General features: G+C 41.8%; 1 protein-coding gene across 1 annotated transcript in view; it reads left to right on the top strand.

Moving 5' to 3' along the window:
- Positions 1-12,625, top strand: part of ARCN1 (archain 1) — a 29,881-nt gene extending 17,256 nt beyond the window's left edge. Inside the window, exons 6-10 of the mRNA XM_084784259.1 lie at positions 2,885-3,050; positions 4,233-4,380; positions 4,791-4,899; positions 8,174-8,378; positions 10,848-12,625. Coding sequence (XP_084640385.1) covers positions 2,885-3,050; positions 4,233-4,380; positions 4,791-4,899; positions 8,174-8,378; positions 10,848-10,937 — 718 coding nt within the window. The 3' untranslated portion in view covers positions 10,938-12,625. The remainder of the gene's footprint in view (positions 1-2,884; positions 3,051-4,232; positions 4,381-4,790; positions 4,900-8,173; positions 8,379-10,847) is intronic.
- The last annotated feature ends 216 nt before the right edge of the window (positions 12,626-12,841 follow it).

The raw sequence follows: 12,841 nt of genomic DNA, 5'->3' as shown, positions 1-12,841 counted from the left end.
CCAGTACAGAATGTCCTTGTTCTTGTAAAGTAAGAATACAGTGTTTCGAGGTAAAAGGGCTATGGTGTTCATACCTTCCTCTTAAGAGTTCATGGTGTCCATTGAGCATATCTTTCCCGGCAGATCAATAGTACAGAATTCAGGGTCCAGTACTGGGTAAGGCCATTCATCTTTTCTCCTCAGTGGCCTGCATAGTACCTGCCAGCACTGAAAGCTAGCCAACAGAGAGGAAGTTCTCAGGTCAGTCCTACTGATTTCTCTATGTCCTGCAACCAAAGTGAGCTGTATCTTCAATAATAGTTTTAAGGTGCACAAACAAGAGCAGTGGCAACAGCCTATGTTGTTTTGGAGGCCTGTATACCATACTTGTCACAGGCATTTCTATTTACTAACCCATGTCTTCTAGGGGAAGCATTGTCCGCCTTTACAGAATACCTATGTTCAAATTCCTTTTTTTTTTTTTTAAGATTATGGTTTTTGTTGTTTGTTTTTAAGACAGGGTAAGCTGGCCTTGAACTCACCTACATGTGCCTCCCAAGTTTTGGGATTAAAACGGTGTATTACTACCCACACCTGGCTTTTATTTTTAAATTTGATTACAAAGTAATTTCCATAAATTTTCTTTTTGAAGGCAGAGACAGGTGGATCTCTGTGAGTTCAAGGTCAGCCTGGTCTACAAAGAGAGTTCCAAGACAGCTAGGGCTATTACACATAGAACCCCTGTCTTGAAAGACAAACAAAACAAAACAAATTTTATTTTTTAATGTTTGGACATTGGAGAGATGTTCAGAGGTTAAGAGTACTGACTGCTCTTCCAGAGGTCCTGAGTTCAATTCCAGGCAACCACATGGTGGCTCACAACCATCTATAATGAGATCAGGTGCCTTCTCCTGGTGTGCAGGCGTACATGCAGACAGTATACTGTATACATAATAAATAAATCTTAAAAACAAAAAAACAAACAACGAAAACCTTAAAAAAAAGTTTGGACTGTCTCTTTCCTTTTGTTTTTGTTGTTGGCGGTGGTTTGTTTGTCTGTTTTTGTCTTTTTAAACATGAGGCAACTCTGTAGGAGACCATGCTCAACTTTGTGAGTCTGCTTTAGCCTCCTTAGTGCTCAGATCGTAAGCATGTGCCTCCATGTCTACTTAAACATGATTCTCATGTAGAAGGTTTTTTTCACTGCTATCTAGTATTCCTATGTGGGTGGACATCTAAACTTTTGCTATTATAAACCATTCTTTAGTAGATAAGACTGTGTTGTTTTATGCATGAGAATTTATTTTTAGGATAAATTCTGGAAATGCTTTGGGGGGTTCTCTATAAACACCATGGCCAGAAGCATGTTGATCCACAAACCCCAACAAGTAATTGCTCGATCAAAAAATTTATTTTAAAAAATGGTTTGTTGTGCTGAACAGATGGCTCCCCAGTTTAGAGCACTTGCTGCTCTTACAGAGAATCTGGGTTGGATTCCCAGTACCATGTGATGAGTTTACAACCAGTTCCAGATGATCTGTTGCCCTCTTCTGACTGCTCAGTGATCAAACATGTACTTGATAGTGCACATACATACTTTGAGGCAAAACAGCTTATTGTTTGTGGGGCTGGAGAGATGGCTCAGCTGTTAAGAGTACTGTCTGCTCTTCAGAGGTCTTGAGTTCGATTCCCAGCAACTACATGGTGGCTTACTTCTAGTGCTCTCTTCTGGCATGCAGGTGTACATGCAGATAGAGCACTCACATATATAAAATAAATAAAAAATTAAAAAAATATTGTTAAGCTGGGTGCATTGGCACACGCCTTTAATCCCAGCACTTGGGTGGCAGATGCAGGCGGATCAATGTGAATTTGAGGCCAGCCTGGTCTACAAAGGGAATCCAGGACAGCCAAGATTACACAGAGAAACTCTGTCTCAAAAAAAAAAAAAAAATTTGTGTGTGTGTGTGTGTGTGTGTGTGTGTGTGTGTGTGTAAGAGAGAGAGAATGTGGGCACACTCATGCCACAGTACAGGTATGAAAGTCAGGGTCAGCTTCTAGAATTTTATTCTTTTGTCACACTGTAGAGTCCAAAATTTAAACTTAGGTGACTAAGCTTTGTGTTTTTACTCACTGAACCATCTTGGCCCAAAAGAGTATAAAACTCTAGTTGAGGCTAATCACCATTAAACTCCAGAGTAACACTGAGTTCTGTTTTCTCTTTTTTCTTTTTAAAATTTATTTTTTTATTTTATTTTCTTTTTAGTTTTTCAAGACAGGGTTTCTCTGTGTAGGCTTGGCTGTCCTAGACTCACTTTGTAGACCAGGCTGGCCTCGAACTCACAGCGATCCTCCTGCCTCTGACTCCGAGTGCTGGGATCAAAAGCGTGGGCCACCATGCCTAGCTTAAAATTTATTTTTAATCATTTAAAATTAGGTGTAAATTCGTATACATAAGGAATTATGTGTAATTCGTGTAAATTCAGGTACATAAGGACTCCTTGGAGAAGAGGGCATTGGCTCTCCTGGAGCTGAGGTTACGGGTGATGGTAAGCTGCCCCATCTGTGGTGCTGGCAACCAAACCCAGGGTTCTGCACGAGTAGTATGTGTTCTGACAGATGAGCCTGTCTCTCCAGCCGTTTCTTTCTGTTTAAGGATGGGGGCCCTTGTGGTTCAGATTGGCCTTTAACTCCCTCAGAGCCAAAGATGGCCTGAACTCCTGACTCTCCTCCTATCCCTACCTCCCAAGTGCACACGCTAAAGCAGTGCCATCATACTTGGTTCTGTGTGGAGCTGGGCATCAAACTCAGTGTCTCATGTACGCTAAACAAACACCACCAAATTAACTACATCTCCAGCCTGCTTCCTACTTTAATTACAAATAGAGTTGCCTTTGCTTTATAGTGTGCATATGAAGATTGAAGAAAAGATCACACTTACCTGTGGGAGAGATGGAGGACTACAGAATATGGAGCTGCATGGCATGATCATGCTTAGGATCTCAGATGACAAATTTGGTCGGATTCGTCTTCATGTAGAAAATGAAGATAAGAAAGGGGTGCAGCTACAGGTGTGTAGAGGCTTCTCACACTGAGTGTTTAGGCTTTGTCTGCCTAGCAGTCTTTGTTCTGGGTTTTCTGATTGAGTTTTGCAATACCTTGAAATTAGACACAGGCTCTTTCTTGCTTGAGCTAGGCAAATACCCTTAAGCTCCCACCCCACACCCAGGATTTACTTATTTATTTGTCTATTTGTTTAGTAGTTATAGTTTTTCAGGACAGGGTTTCTCTGTGTAGCCTTGGCTGCCCTGGACTCACTTTGTAGACCAGGCTGGCCTCGAACTCACAGAGATCCACCTGCCTCTGCGTTCCCAGGAATTATATCATGTGTCGCTGTGCCTGGCTTTGGCCTTTTTTTTTTTTTTCTAAAAGAGATCAGGTGTTGCCAGGAGGTGGTGGCGCATGCCTTTAATCCCAGCACTTGGGAGGCAGTGGCAGGTGGATCACTGTGAGTTCCTGGTCCAGGACAGTCAAGGCTAACAGAGAGAAACCCTGTCTCGAAAGAAAAAAGGGGGGAGAGGGGAGATATGAGGTGTTACTGTGTAGCTTTGGTCTCAAATCTTAAGTCTTTATAGAAAGTACATCTTTTCACAAAATTAAAAAGAATTGTAATTTATTAGGAATCCTGTTTATGGCCATGTAAGCCCTGAGGGGCTTATTTACTCTGCTACATCTCCTTTTTTTTTTTTTTTTCCTTTTTGATGTGTGGTAGTTGAGACAAGGTCTCACAATGTAACAGAGTATGACCTTGAACTTTGTAATCATCTGATTTTCCTACCTCTAACTTTAGAGTGGTAGGATTGCAAACAATTGAACCCAGAGCTCTGTGTATGCTAGGCAAGTACTTTGCCAACTGAGCTACATTTTGAGCTTCCTCTTACTTTTCATTTTTCAATTTTTAGAACATTTATTTATTTATTTACTATGTGTGTATCTGTGTTGTGTATATGTGTCTGTGTGGGCATACATGTGCCATGTCATGTATATATAGAAGTCAGAGGCTAACTTTTTATTTTTTTATTTATTATACAGAGGATAACTTCCAAGTATGGGTTCTCTTCTCCTTCTGTGTGGGTACCAAGGACTGAACTCACGTCATTGGGCTTAGGAGCAAGTGCCTTTGCCTGCTGAGCCATCTTGCTGGCCCCCTTCACTTACTCTGAACTTCAGGTTTCCTTCCCTTCTCATTCCAGACCCATCCAAATGTGGATAAAAAACTTTTCACTGCAGAGTCTCTCATTGGCTTGAAAAACCCAGAGAAGTCGTTTCCAGTCAACAGTGATGTGGGGGTACTAAAGTGGAGGCTACAGACAACAGAGGAATCTTTCATTCCTTTGACAAGTAGGTGCCTCTAATGGTTTTGCTCTTATCTTCATTGCCATAACAAATTCTTTTTGCAGAGTGACTTGTCTTTTCAAGCTATATTTTGTATAGTTTAATCATTTTAGTTTTTAAAAAAGAATTATTTATGTGTATGTGTGCCTTTGTGTGAGTGTATGCCACCTGTGAATAGGGGCCTCTAAAGGCCAGGAGTCATTAGATTCCCCTGGAGCTGTGGGGTTACAGATGGTTTTGAGCCACCAGTGTATAGTTTACATTGGGATGTTATAGGTCTACAGTTGTTGGAAAGCTTATATTTTTCATTTTAACATTTTCCATTATTCCATACTCTCAATCTTAGCCCAAAGGCCAAGAAACAGTTCTGCTTTTTTTCTAAAGCTGAGGTGTGATGACCTTATTTTTCTTCTCAGTTAATTGCTGGCCCTCTGAAAGTGGAAATGGCTGTGATGTCAACATAGAGTATGAGCTACAGGAGGATACTTTAGAGCTCAATGATGTGGTCATCACCATCCCACTCCCGTAAGTGAGGCTTTCCTAATAATCCTGTCCCTGTGTTGACTTACAGAGCTGGGTCCCGGGGTTTGGGGATAAATTTTTTGTTTTGTTTTGTTTTTTGTTTTCAGAGACAAGAGTTTCTCTGTGTAGCCTCTCCTGTCCTGGACTTGCTTTGTAGACCAGGCTGCCTCAAACTCACAGCGATCCGCCTGCCTCTGCCTCTGTCTCCTGAATGCTGGAATTAAAGGCCTGCTCCACCACGCCCAGCCACTGGGGATGAATTTTGAAGGCACTACTTCACTGCATATCCATCTTGAAATGTTTATTTTCTTCCCCCTGTGGTAGCACTGATTAAACCTAATGGCTTAGACACAAGAGCTCTAGCACTGATACATTCCCTGGCCTCCATTTTTATTACAACAAAATACTTATATCTAGATTTGTTTCCTTTGTTTACTGAGGGATTTATCTTGACCATGTCTAATTTTAGTCATTTTTATTTGTTTTTTAAAATATAGTATATTACCAATTGCCGTACTGCTGTGAAGAGATACCAACTTTATAAATAAAGGAAAACATTTAATTGGGCTGGCTTACAGTTCAGAGGTTTGGTCAGTAATCATCATGGCAGGAAGCACGGCAGCATGCAGGCAGACATGATACTGGAGAGGCATCTGAGAATTTTACATCCGGTTCCCCAGGCAGCAGGGACAGTGAGCCAGCCTCTAGGCCTAGCTTGAGCTTCTGACATCTCAAAGCCCATCTCTAGTGACATTCCTCCAACAAGGTCACACCACCTAATAGTGTCATTCCCTATGGATCTGTGGGGGCCATTTTTATTCAAACCACCACATCAATAGAATTAGCCAACACACTTGTAGTTGAGAGGGCAGAGGTAGGAGAGTTCTGATTTCAAGCCTGTGCTATACAAAAAAAGACCCTATTTTGAAAACAGTAAACTAATAATAGGGTAACTATTCATAAGTCCGTTGTTCCTTTAGAACAATAGATAGCTACCTTGAACAGTGGCAGGACTCTTGCTGATGGGTGGACTTTTGATATTTATTTTAGTAGACTATTTTTAGAGTGCCACAGTTTTTAGGCCTTTCTGTCTACTCTATAATTATGGCTGTGGTGGTTTCCTGTGTCTTCGTTCAATTTTGCAGTAGCCTGAAGATAAAATCTTTTTCTTCTTCTTCCTCTTCTTCTTCCTCTTCTTCCTCTTCTTCTTCTTCTTCTTCTTCTTCCTCTTCCTCTTCCTCTTCCTCTTCTTCTTCCTCTTCTTCCTCTTCTTCCTCTTCCTCTTCCTCTTCCTCTTCTTCCTCTTCCTCTTCTTCCTCTTCCTCCTCTTCCTCCTCTTCCTCCTCTTCCTCCTCTTCTTCTTCTTCTTCTTCTTCTTCTTCTTCTTCTTCTTCTTCTTCTTCTACTTCTACTTCTACTTCTACGATTCTCTCTGTCACCCTGGCTGTGCTGGACTGACTTTGTAGACTAGGCTGGCCTTGAACTCTGCCTCCCAAGTACTGGGATTAAAGGCATGTGCCACCATGCCCACCTCTGAAGATGAAATCTTTTTTGTTTGTTTGTTTTTTGTTTTTTGAGACATGGTTTCCTCTGTGTAGCACTGGCTATCCTGGACTCACTTGTGGACCAGGCTGGCCTTGAACTCACAGAGATCCGCCTGCCTCAGCCTCCCAAATGCTGGTATTAAAGGCGTGCACCACCATGCCTGGCTCTGAAGATTAAATCTTTAGAAAATATTTTACCCCAGTGTCTAGTTGATCAGTTACAAGTCCAAATCAGAATTGGGGCACAGAGAAGGAACCAGCACTGTAAAATTGATGGGAAAGAGTTAAAGTCGTTTGCCACCTTAAAGTAGTCTTTGTTTTCCACACTTACCCCAACTGTAAGCATTGAGTGTCACTGCTGAACTAAAAGAGGGTAAATTTAGAATGTGTGGGAGTGGATGACACTGCCTGTCAGCCATTTGTGGGAGTGCAAAGTACATCCTAACTAGCCCTGTTTCTTCTGTGACCAAAGACAGCCATGTATTTCTTTTTCCAATCTATTTCTATTTTGTCCAGTCTTTGTAGTCATGCTTTCATTTTACCAAATAAATTCACTAAATTATAAATCAGATATACTCACTAGCATTGACTTCAGTAAGGTTTGAAACATTCTGAACTCTTTTTGAAACCAAATCTTCTCGAAGATCCAAGTTCACCTCTGTTATTGGTGTGTAAAGTCTCCTCCCACTACCAACCTGCTTTATTTTTCACTGTTATTTATTAAAGAGTTTTGTTGTTTAAAAGTCCTAGAGAGATAGCTCAGAGCACTGGCTAGTCTTTCAGAGGTCCTAAGCTCAATTCCCAGAAACCACATGGTGGTTAGCTCACAACCATCTATACTGGCATGCAGGCATACATGTAGATACAGTACTCATATACATAAAATAAGTAAATCTTTAAAAAAATTAAAGTAGTTAGCTGGGCATGGTGGTATATACCTACCTGTAATCCCAGCACTTGGGGAGGCAGAGGCAGGTGGATCTATGTGAGTTTGAGGCCAACCTGGTCTACAAAGTGAGTCCAGGACAGCCAAGACTACACAAAGAAAGCCCTGTCTCAAAAAACAAAACAGAAAAAGTATATAACAGGCTAGCAAACCATTAGTGATTTTTTTTTGTACAACGAAAAATATTTTGACAGACATTTGCAGTCTCAGTTCCCTGCTAGTTCCCAAGTTTGTTTGTTTGTTTTTTTTTTTTTTGGTTGTTGTTGTTGTTGTTTTTGTTTTGAGACAGGGTTTCTCTGTGTAACTTTTTTTTTTAACCATTATTTATTATGTATACCCTGCATGTGTGCCTGCCCTCTGGAAGAGGGCACCAGATCACATTATAGATAGTTGTGAGCCACCATGTGGTTGCTAGGAATTGAACTCAGAACCTCTGGAAGAGCAGTCAGTGCTCCTAACCTCTGAGCCATCTCTCCAGCCCTCTCTGTGTAACCTTAACTGTCCTGGACTTGGTTTGTCGACCAGGCTAGTCTTGAATTCACAGCCATCCTCCTGTCTCTGCCTCCAGAATGCTGGGATTAAAGGTGTGCTACACCACGCCCAGCCCAGAGCATATCTTAAATGCCTATGTTCTATATAACTTGGATCCTTGAAGTTACTAAGCAGCATAATTTTTAGAAAACTTGAGGAAGAATTTGAGGTGTATGATCAAATTTAAGGTTGTTTTTTCTTGTTGAAGTTCTCTGAGCTCTAGACATTTACAGTGACCAGCTGTTTGTCGTTCTAGATCGGGTGTTGGTGCACCTGTGATTGGTGAAATCGATGGGGAGTATCGGCATGACAGTCGGCGAAATACCTTAGAGTGGTGCCTGCCAGTGATCGATGCCAAAAATAAGAGTGGCAGCCTGGAGTTCAGCATTCCTGGGCAGCCCAATGACTTCTTCCCTGTTCAAGTTTCCTTCATCTCCAAAAAAAATTACTGCAACATACAGGTACTATGTTGTTACAGAAGACAGATACGGGAAAGGCAGGACAATTGTCTTGGATAGGTAGCATGGTTTCATGTCCAGGCAAAAGGCAAAGCTGAAAGCCAGGCGGTGGTGGCGCACGCCTTTAATCCCAGCACTCGGGAGGCAGAGGCAGGCGGATTGCCGTGAATTATCTTTTCCCCCCTAGAACTTGCTGTGTAGACCAGATGTCTCTCCAGCTCCTAGAGGGTCGTTCCTTCTACCTAACCCCCCCCTGGTGTGCAGGGGCTAGAAAGATAGCTCAGGACTGAGAGGGTACTTACTGCTCTTGGAGAGAACCTGGGTTTGCTTCCCAGCACTTACACGGTTGTTTACAACAATCCAAAGCTCCAGTTCTAGTGGATCCAAAGTCTCTTCTGCCCTCTGTAGGCACCAGGCACATAAATACATGTACATAAAATAAAATCTAAAAAGAAAGATCACTTGGTCTGTATATGTAGGACCATGTGTGTGCCAGCTTAATGGAGTCAGTTCTTTCCTTCTTGGCAGCAAGACAAACACTTGTACCTACTGAGCCATCCTTCTGGCCTCAGATTTCTTCTCTAGATAAAGTTTTAAAATAAATAAAATGTTTCTTATAGAATTATTTACTGATTTTACATGATTCATAAACATTAAATTTATTCTGACCTCATGTATCTTAAAATCCATTTTCATATGGCTTTCCAGTGCCTTGTTGTTGCTTTACCTTTTACCCAGGAAATGAAAATACATTAGTTTATATTTTTAGTAGTGTCAAGAATTGAACCCAGCGCCTGAGCATGCTAGGCAAATGCTTTACCACTGGGCTCTACTTTTAGTCCCAAATGTTTTTATTTAGAAGCAAAATTAGTGCTTAGGACTAGGAATATGACTCAGTGGAGAATGCTTGGCTAGCATACCAAAAGCCCTGGATTGTGAAAAAATGTGATTCTGAACAGAGATGGCTCAGAGGTTAAGAGCACTGGCTGTTCTTCTAAAGGTCCTGAGTTCAATTCCCAGCAACCACATGGAAGCTCGCAACCATCCATAATGATATCTAGTGCCTTCTTCTGGCCTGCTAGCTCACATGTGGGCAGAGTACTATATAAATAATAAATAAATCTTTTTTAAAAAATGATTCTGAGCTGGGCATAGTGGCTCATCCCTTTAATCCCAGCACTTGGGAGGCAAAATGCAGGTGGATCTCTATCTCTGAGTTTGAGACCAGCCTGGTCTATAGAGGGAGTTCCAGAACAACAAGAGCTACAAAGAGAAATTCTGTATTGAAAACAAACAAACAAAAAAACACAACAACAAAATAAGACTAATCTTAAACCAGGCAGTGGTGGCACATGCCTTTAGGCAGGCAGATCTCTTGAGTTCTGAGTTTGAGCCCAGCCTAGTCTATAGAGTGAGTTTAAGGACAGCCAGGACTTCACAGAGAAACCTTATTTAAAAAATCAGAAGGAGGCCTGGAGAGATGACTCAGAGGTTAAGAGCACTGTCTGTTCCTCCGAAGGTCCTGAGTTTGATTCCCAGTAACCACATGATGGCTCAAACCATCTATGATGAGAACTGGTACCCTTTTGTGGTGTGCAGGTGTACATGCAGGCAGAACACAATACATAATAAATAAATCTTAAAAATATATGTGTGTGTGTGTGTGTGTGTGTACACATACACACATTTATATCAGAAGAAGAAAACACTAGTCCTGGGGCTAGAGAGATGGTTCAGTGCTTAAGAGCACTGGCTGCTCTCTTCCAGAGGACCCAAGTTTGAGTCCCAGTACTTAGCCATTTTGTCACTACTCTCCTGTAACTGGTTTGTTTGTTTGTTTGTTTGTTTGTTTGTTTGTTTGTTTGTTTTTTGAGACAGGATCCTTAGGTATAGCTTTGGATGCTTTGGAACTATATAGGACAGGCTGTGCTCAAACTCACAGATTGCCTGCCTCTACCTTCCAAGTCTACATGGCTGCTCACAACTGTCTGTGACTCCAGTCCCAGCTGATCCAATGCCTACTTTTGGCTTTTGCTGCCACCAGACACACAAGTGGTACACAGACATGCACTCAAAACACCCAAAAACATAAAAAGAAAAATCACAGTGTAATGGGGCTTTGAACACAAGAGACTGAGATGGATTTAATAAGTAACACAGGAGAGTTCGCATACTGCATTTAGAATCAGAATGTTAAGTAATCGTCTTTCTAGAATGTCTGACTTTCCTGGCTTTTACATGTGGCCGCTGCTGTTTTATTGCAGCAGTTGTTTTTCTCTAGAGAGCAGATTTGATGATGCCATGAGCTGCAAGTGTGAGCTGAGTGCTCTTTAGTATTTCTAAGCTGCTTTTAGAGACTTTGCTGTAATCTGTAATGAAAAAGACTCACCGTCCTTTTTTCTTCTCTCCCTTCCTCCCTCCCTCCGTCCGTCCCTCCCTCCCTCCCCCGCCCCCCTCTCTCTGTTTTCCTAGGTTACCAAAGTGACCCAAGTAGATGGAAACAGCCCTGTCAGGTTTTCTACAGAGACCACTTTCTTAGTGGACAAATATGAAATCCTGTAATACCAAGAAGGGAAAGCCGAAAAAGAAGGATTTCAGATTAATAAAGAAGAAGCCAAAAGTGGCTGGAGAGTTTTTCCAAATTTACAAGCCATTGGAGCCCCCTCTTTTTTTTCTGATACAGTGCACGTTCTCTGCGCTCAAGGACCCTCAACTTACCCCCAGCGTTGCGGTGTCACAGAGACATTCTTTAACAAAGAAATGACACTGGCATAAAGGGAAAGGCTGCTGATTTCTTTGGCAGGTTTTACTGGCCAACAGGAAGAGAGCTGTCCAGGGAATGCCCCAGTAACCAGCTCTTCTGCCTCCACCTAAGTCTCCCCTTTATTTTAAGCCCTACATATAGTTATATTTCATACTTTGAGTTTTCTCTATAGATTTGAGTCTTTCACACCCCTTTACTTTGAGTTTTCTTTCAGTACACTCAGTCAATACTGGGATCATTTGTTTGTAGGTATTGTGTTCAGCACTCCTAGAACAAGGTTTTCTAAGCCATTCTTGACTTTAGACAGTACCAGAGAGCTGCTTAAGGGACGTGGAGCCGAGAAGCTGAAATACAAGGTTGTCTTATGTCCTCTCCTGTCTCCATCTCTTTACTAAGTTGTTCCTTGTAAGCCAGGCCCTTCCAGTTGCAGGCAGTACTGTGAATCCCACTCGTGTCAATATTAACGCTAGCTGAGAAGCAGCTTTCAGGCGTACGTACCTTTTCTAGTTACCTGATAAGATGGTTACATCCATTTCCACAAATAATCATGTCTGCTGCTAGTGCTGCCCAAACTTGCAGTTCTCGTGTGGGACAGTTGAGTTAAAGCATAGTCACGCAAGGTGTCATAGTCCACTTAGATTCCTCATGTCCTCCCCCTGCCCCTTCCCAGATGTTCTTCCCCTCATCTTTTTCCAGCAGAAATGAGGCTAGAGGCTGCCATTTCCCCGTCAGCCCTAAACCATTGAAGAGACCCCCATCTTCACCATTTGAGTGGTAGCGATTTGAGAGGCAGGTGATTATGTTGGTGTGTGAGAGGGGTTACTCAGACACACTCCATCTAACCTGACATTTACCACTGCCTAGCCCTGTCTCTGAAAACCTTTTCTCCTCAGCCTTTTTGGTGTCATCATGTCGTCATTGTTCTCAGTTCCATTTGACCCATTACCTTTTCAGTGGAGGCTGAATCAGCCGGTCCCATCAAGCACTGCACTGGGCAGGGTGCATGATAGTTTGCTGCAAGGCTGCAGGCACTAGCAGTGGGCAGCAGTACGTGACAGTAGATGATATCCACACTCTGAGGTGGCAGGAGAGCAGAGCAGATACAAAAAACCCTGGCTGGGATGGCTTGCCAAAGGGATCTCTAGCCTTTCCCTTTCCCCCAAACTGCATCAGGGAAGAATCCTTATCTCTAGCTTGGTTTTCATGTAAGGTTTTCTGAGGAAGGGACTGGGATAAGAAGTCTGTCATGTAGTTAATAAGTAGACAAGAAATCTTATTAATCCAGTTGTATTTCAGAGTTGTTGCCCTATGATTTTTAAAGTCAAGTTTAATTTCACAAAGACTTTTTTTCTGAAGTTACTTTTGGGGTAATATTTAAAATGAGAGACATTTTGTAACCCTGTAAAATACATAGGGAATATAACATTCCAATGTACACAACGAAAGCAAATTCTTTAATCAAATAAAAGAGTATTATAAAATGAAATGTTTACTGGACTCTTTGATGTCTGCTCACTGATTCATGGTACTGTAATAGGATCTAAAATTAAAGATTAATGATTTTTTTAAAAGAAAATTATCCAAGTGTATTCATTGCCTTGTCTCCATTTTCCAGGTATTATACCTCTCTGTTGTGTGTATTCAAGTCACACACACACACACACTCCTGACAGTGTAGTTTTTGTGTAGGATTAAACCTGCT

This window comes from Acomys minous (genome assembly GCF_964271855.1).
Source record: "Acomys minous genome assembly, chromosome: 5".
NCBI lineage: Eukaryota > Metazoa > Chordata > Mammalia > Rodentia > Muridae > Acomys > Acomys minous.
Note: the sequence above shows the minus strand (reverse complement) of the source record. Positions and strands in the feature narration are given on the sequence as shown.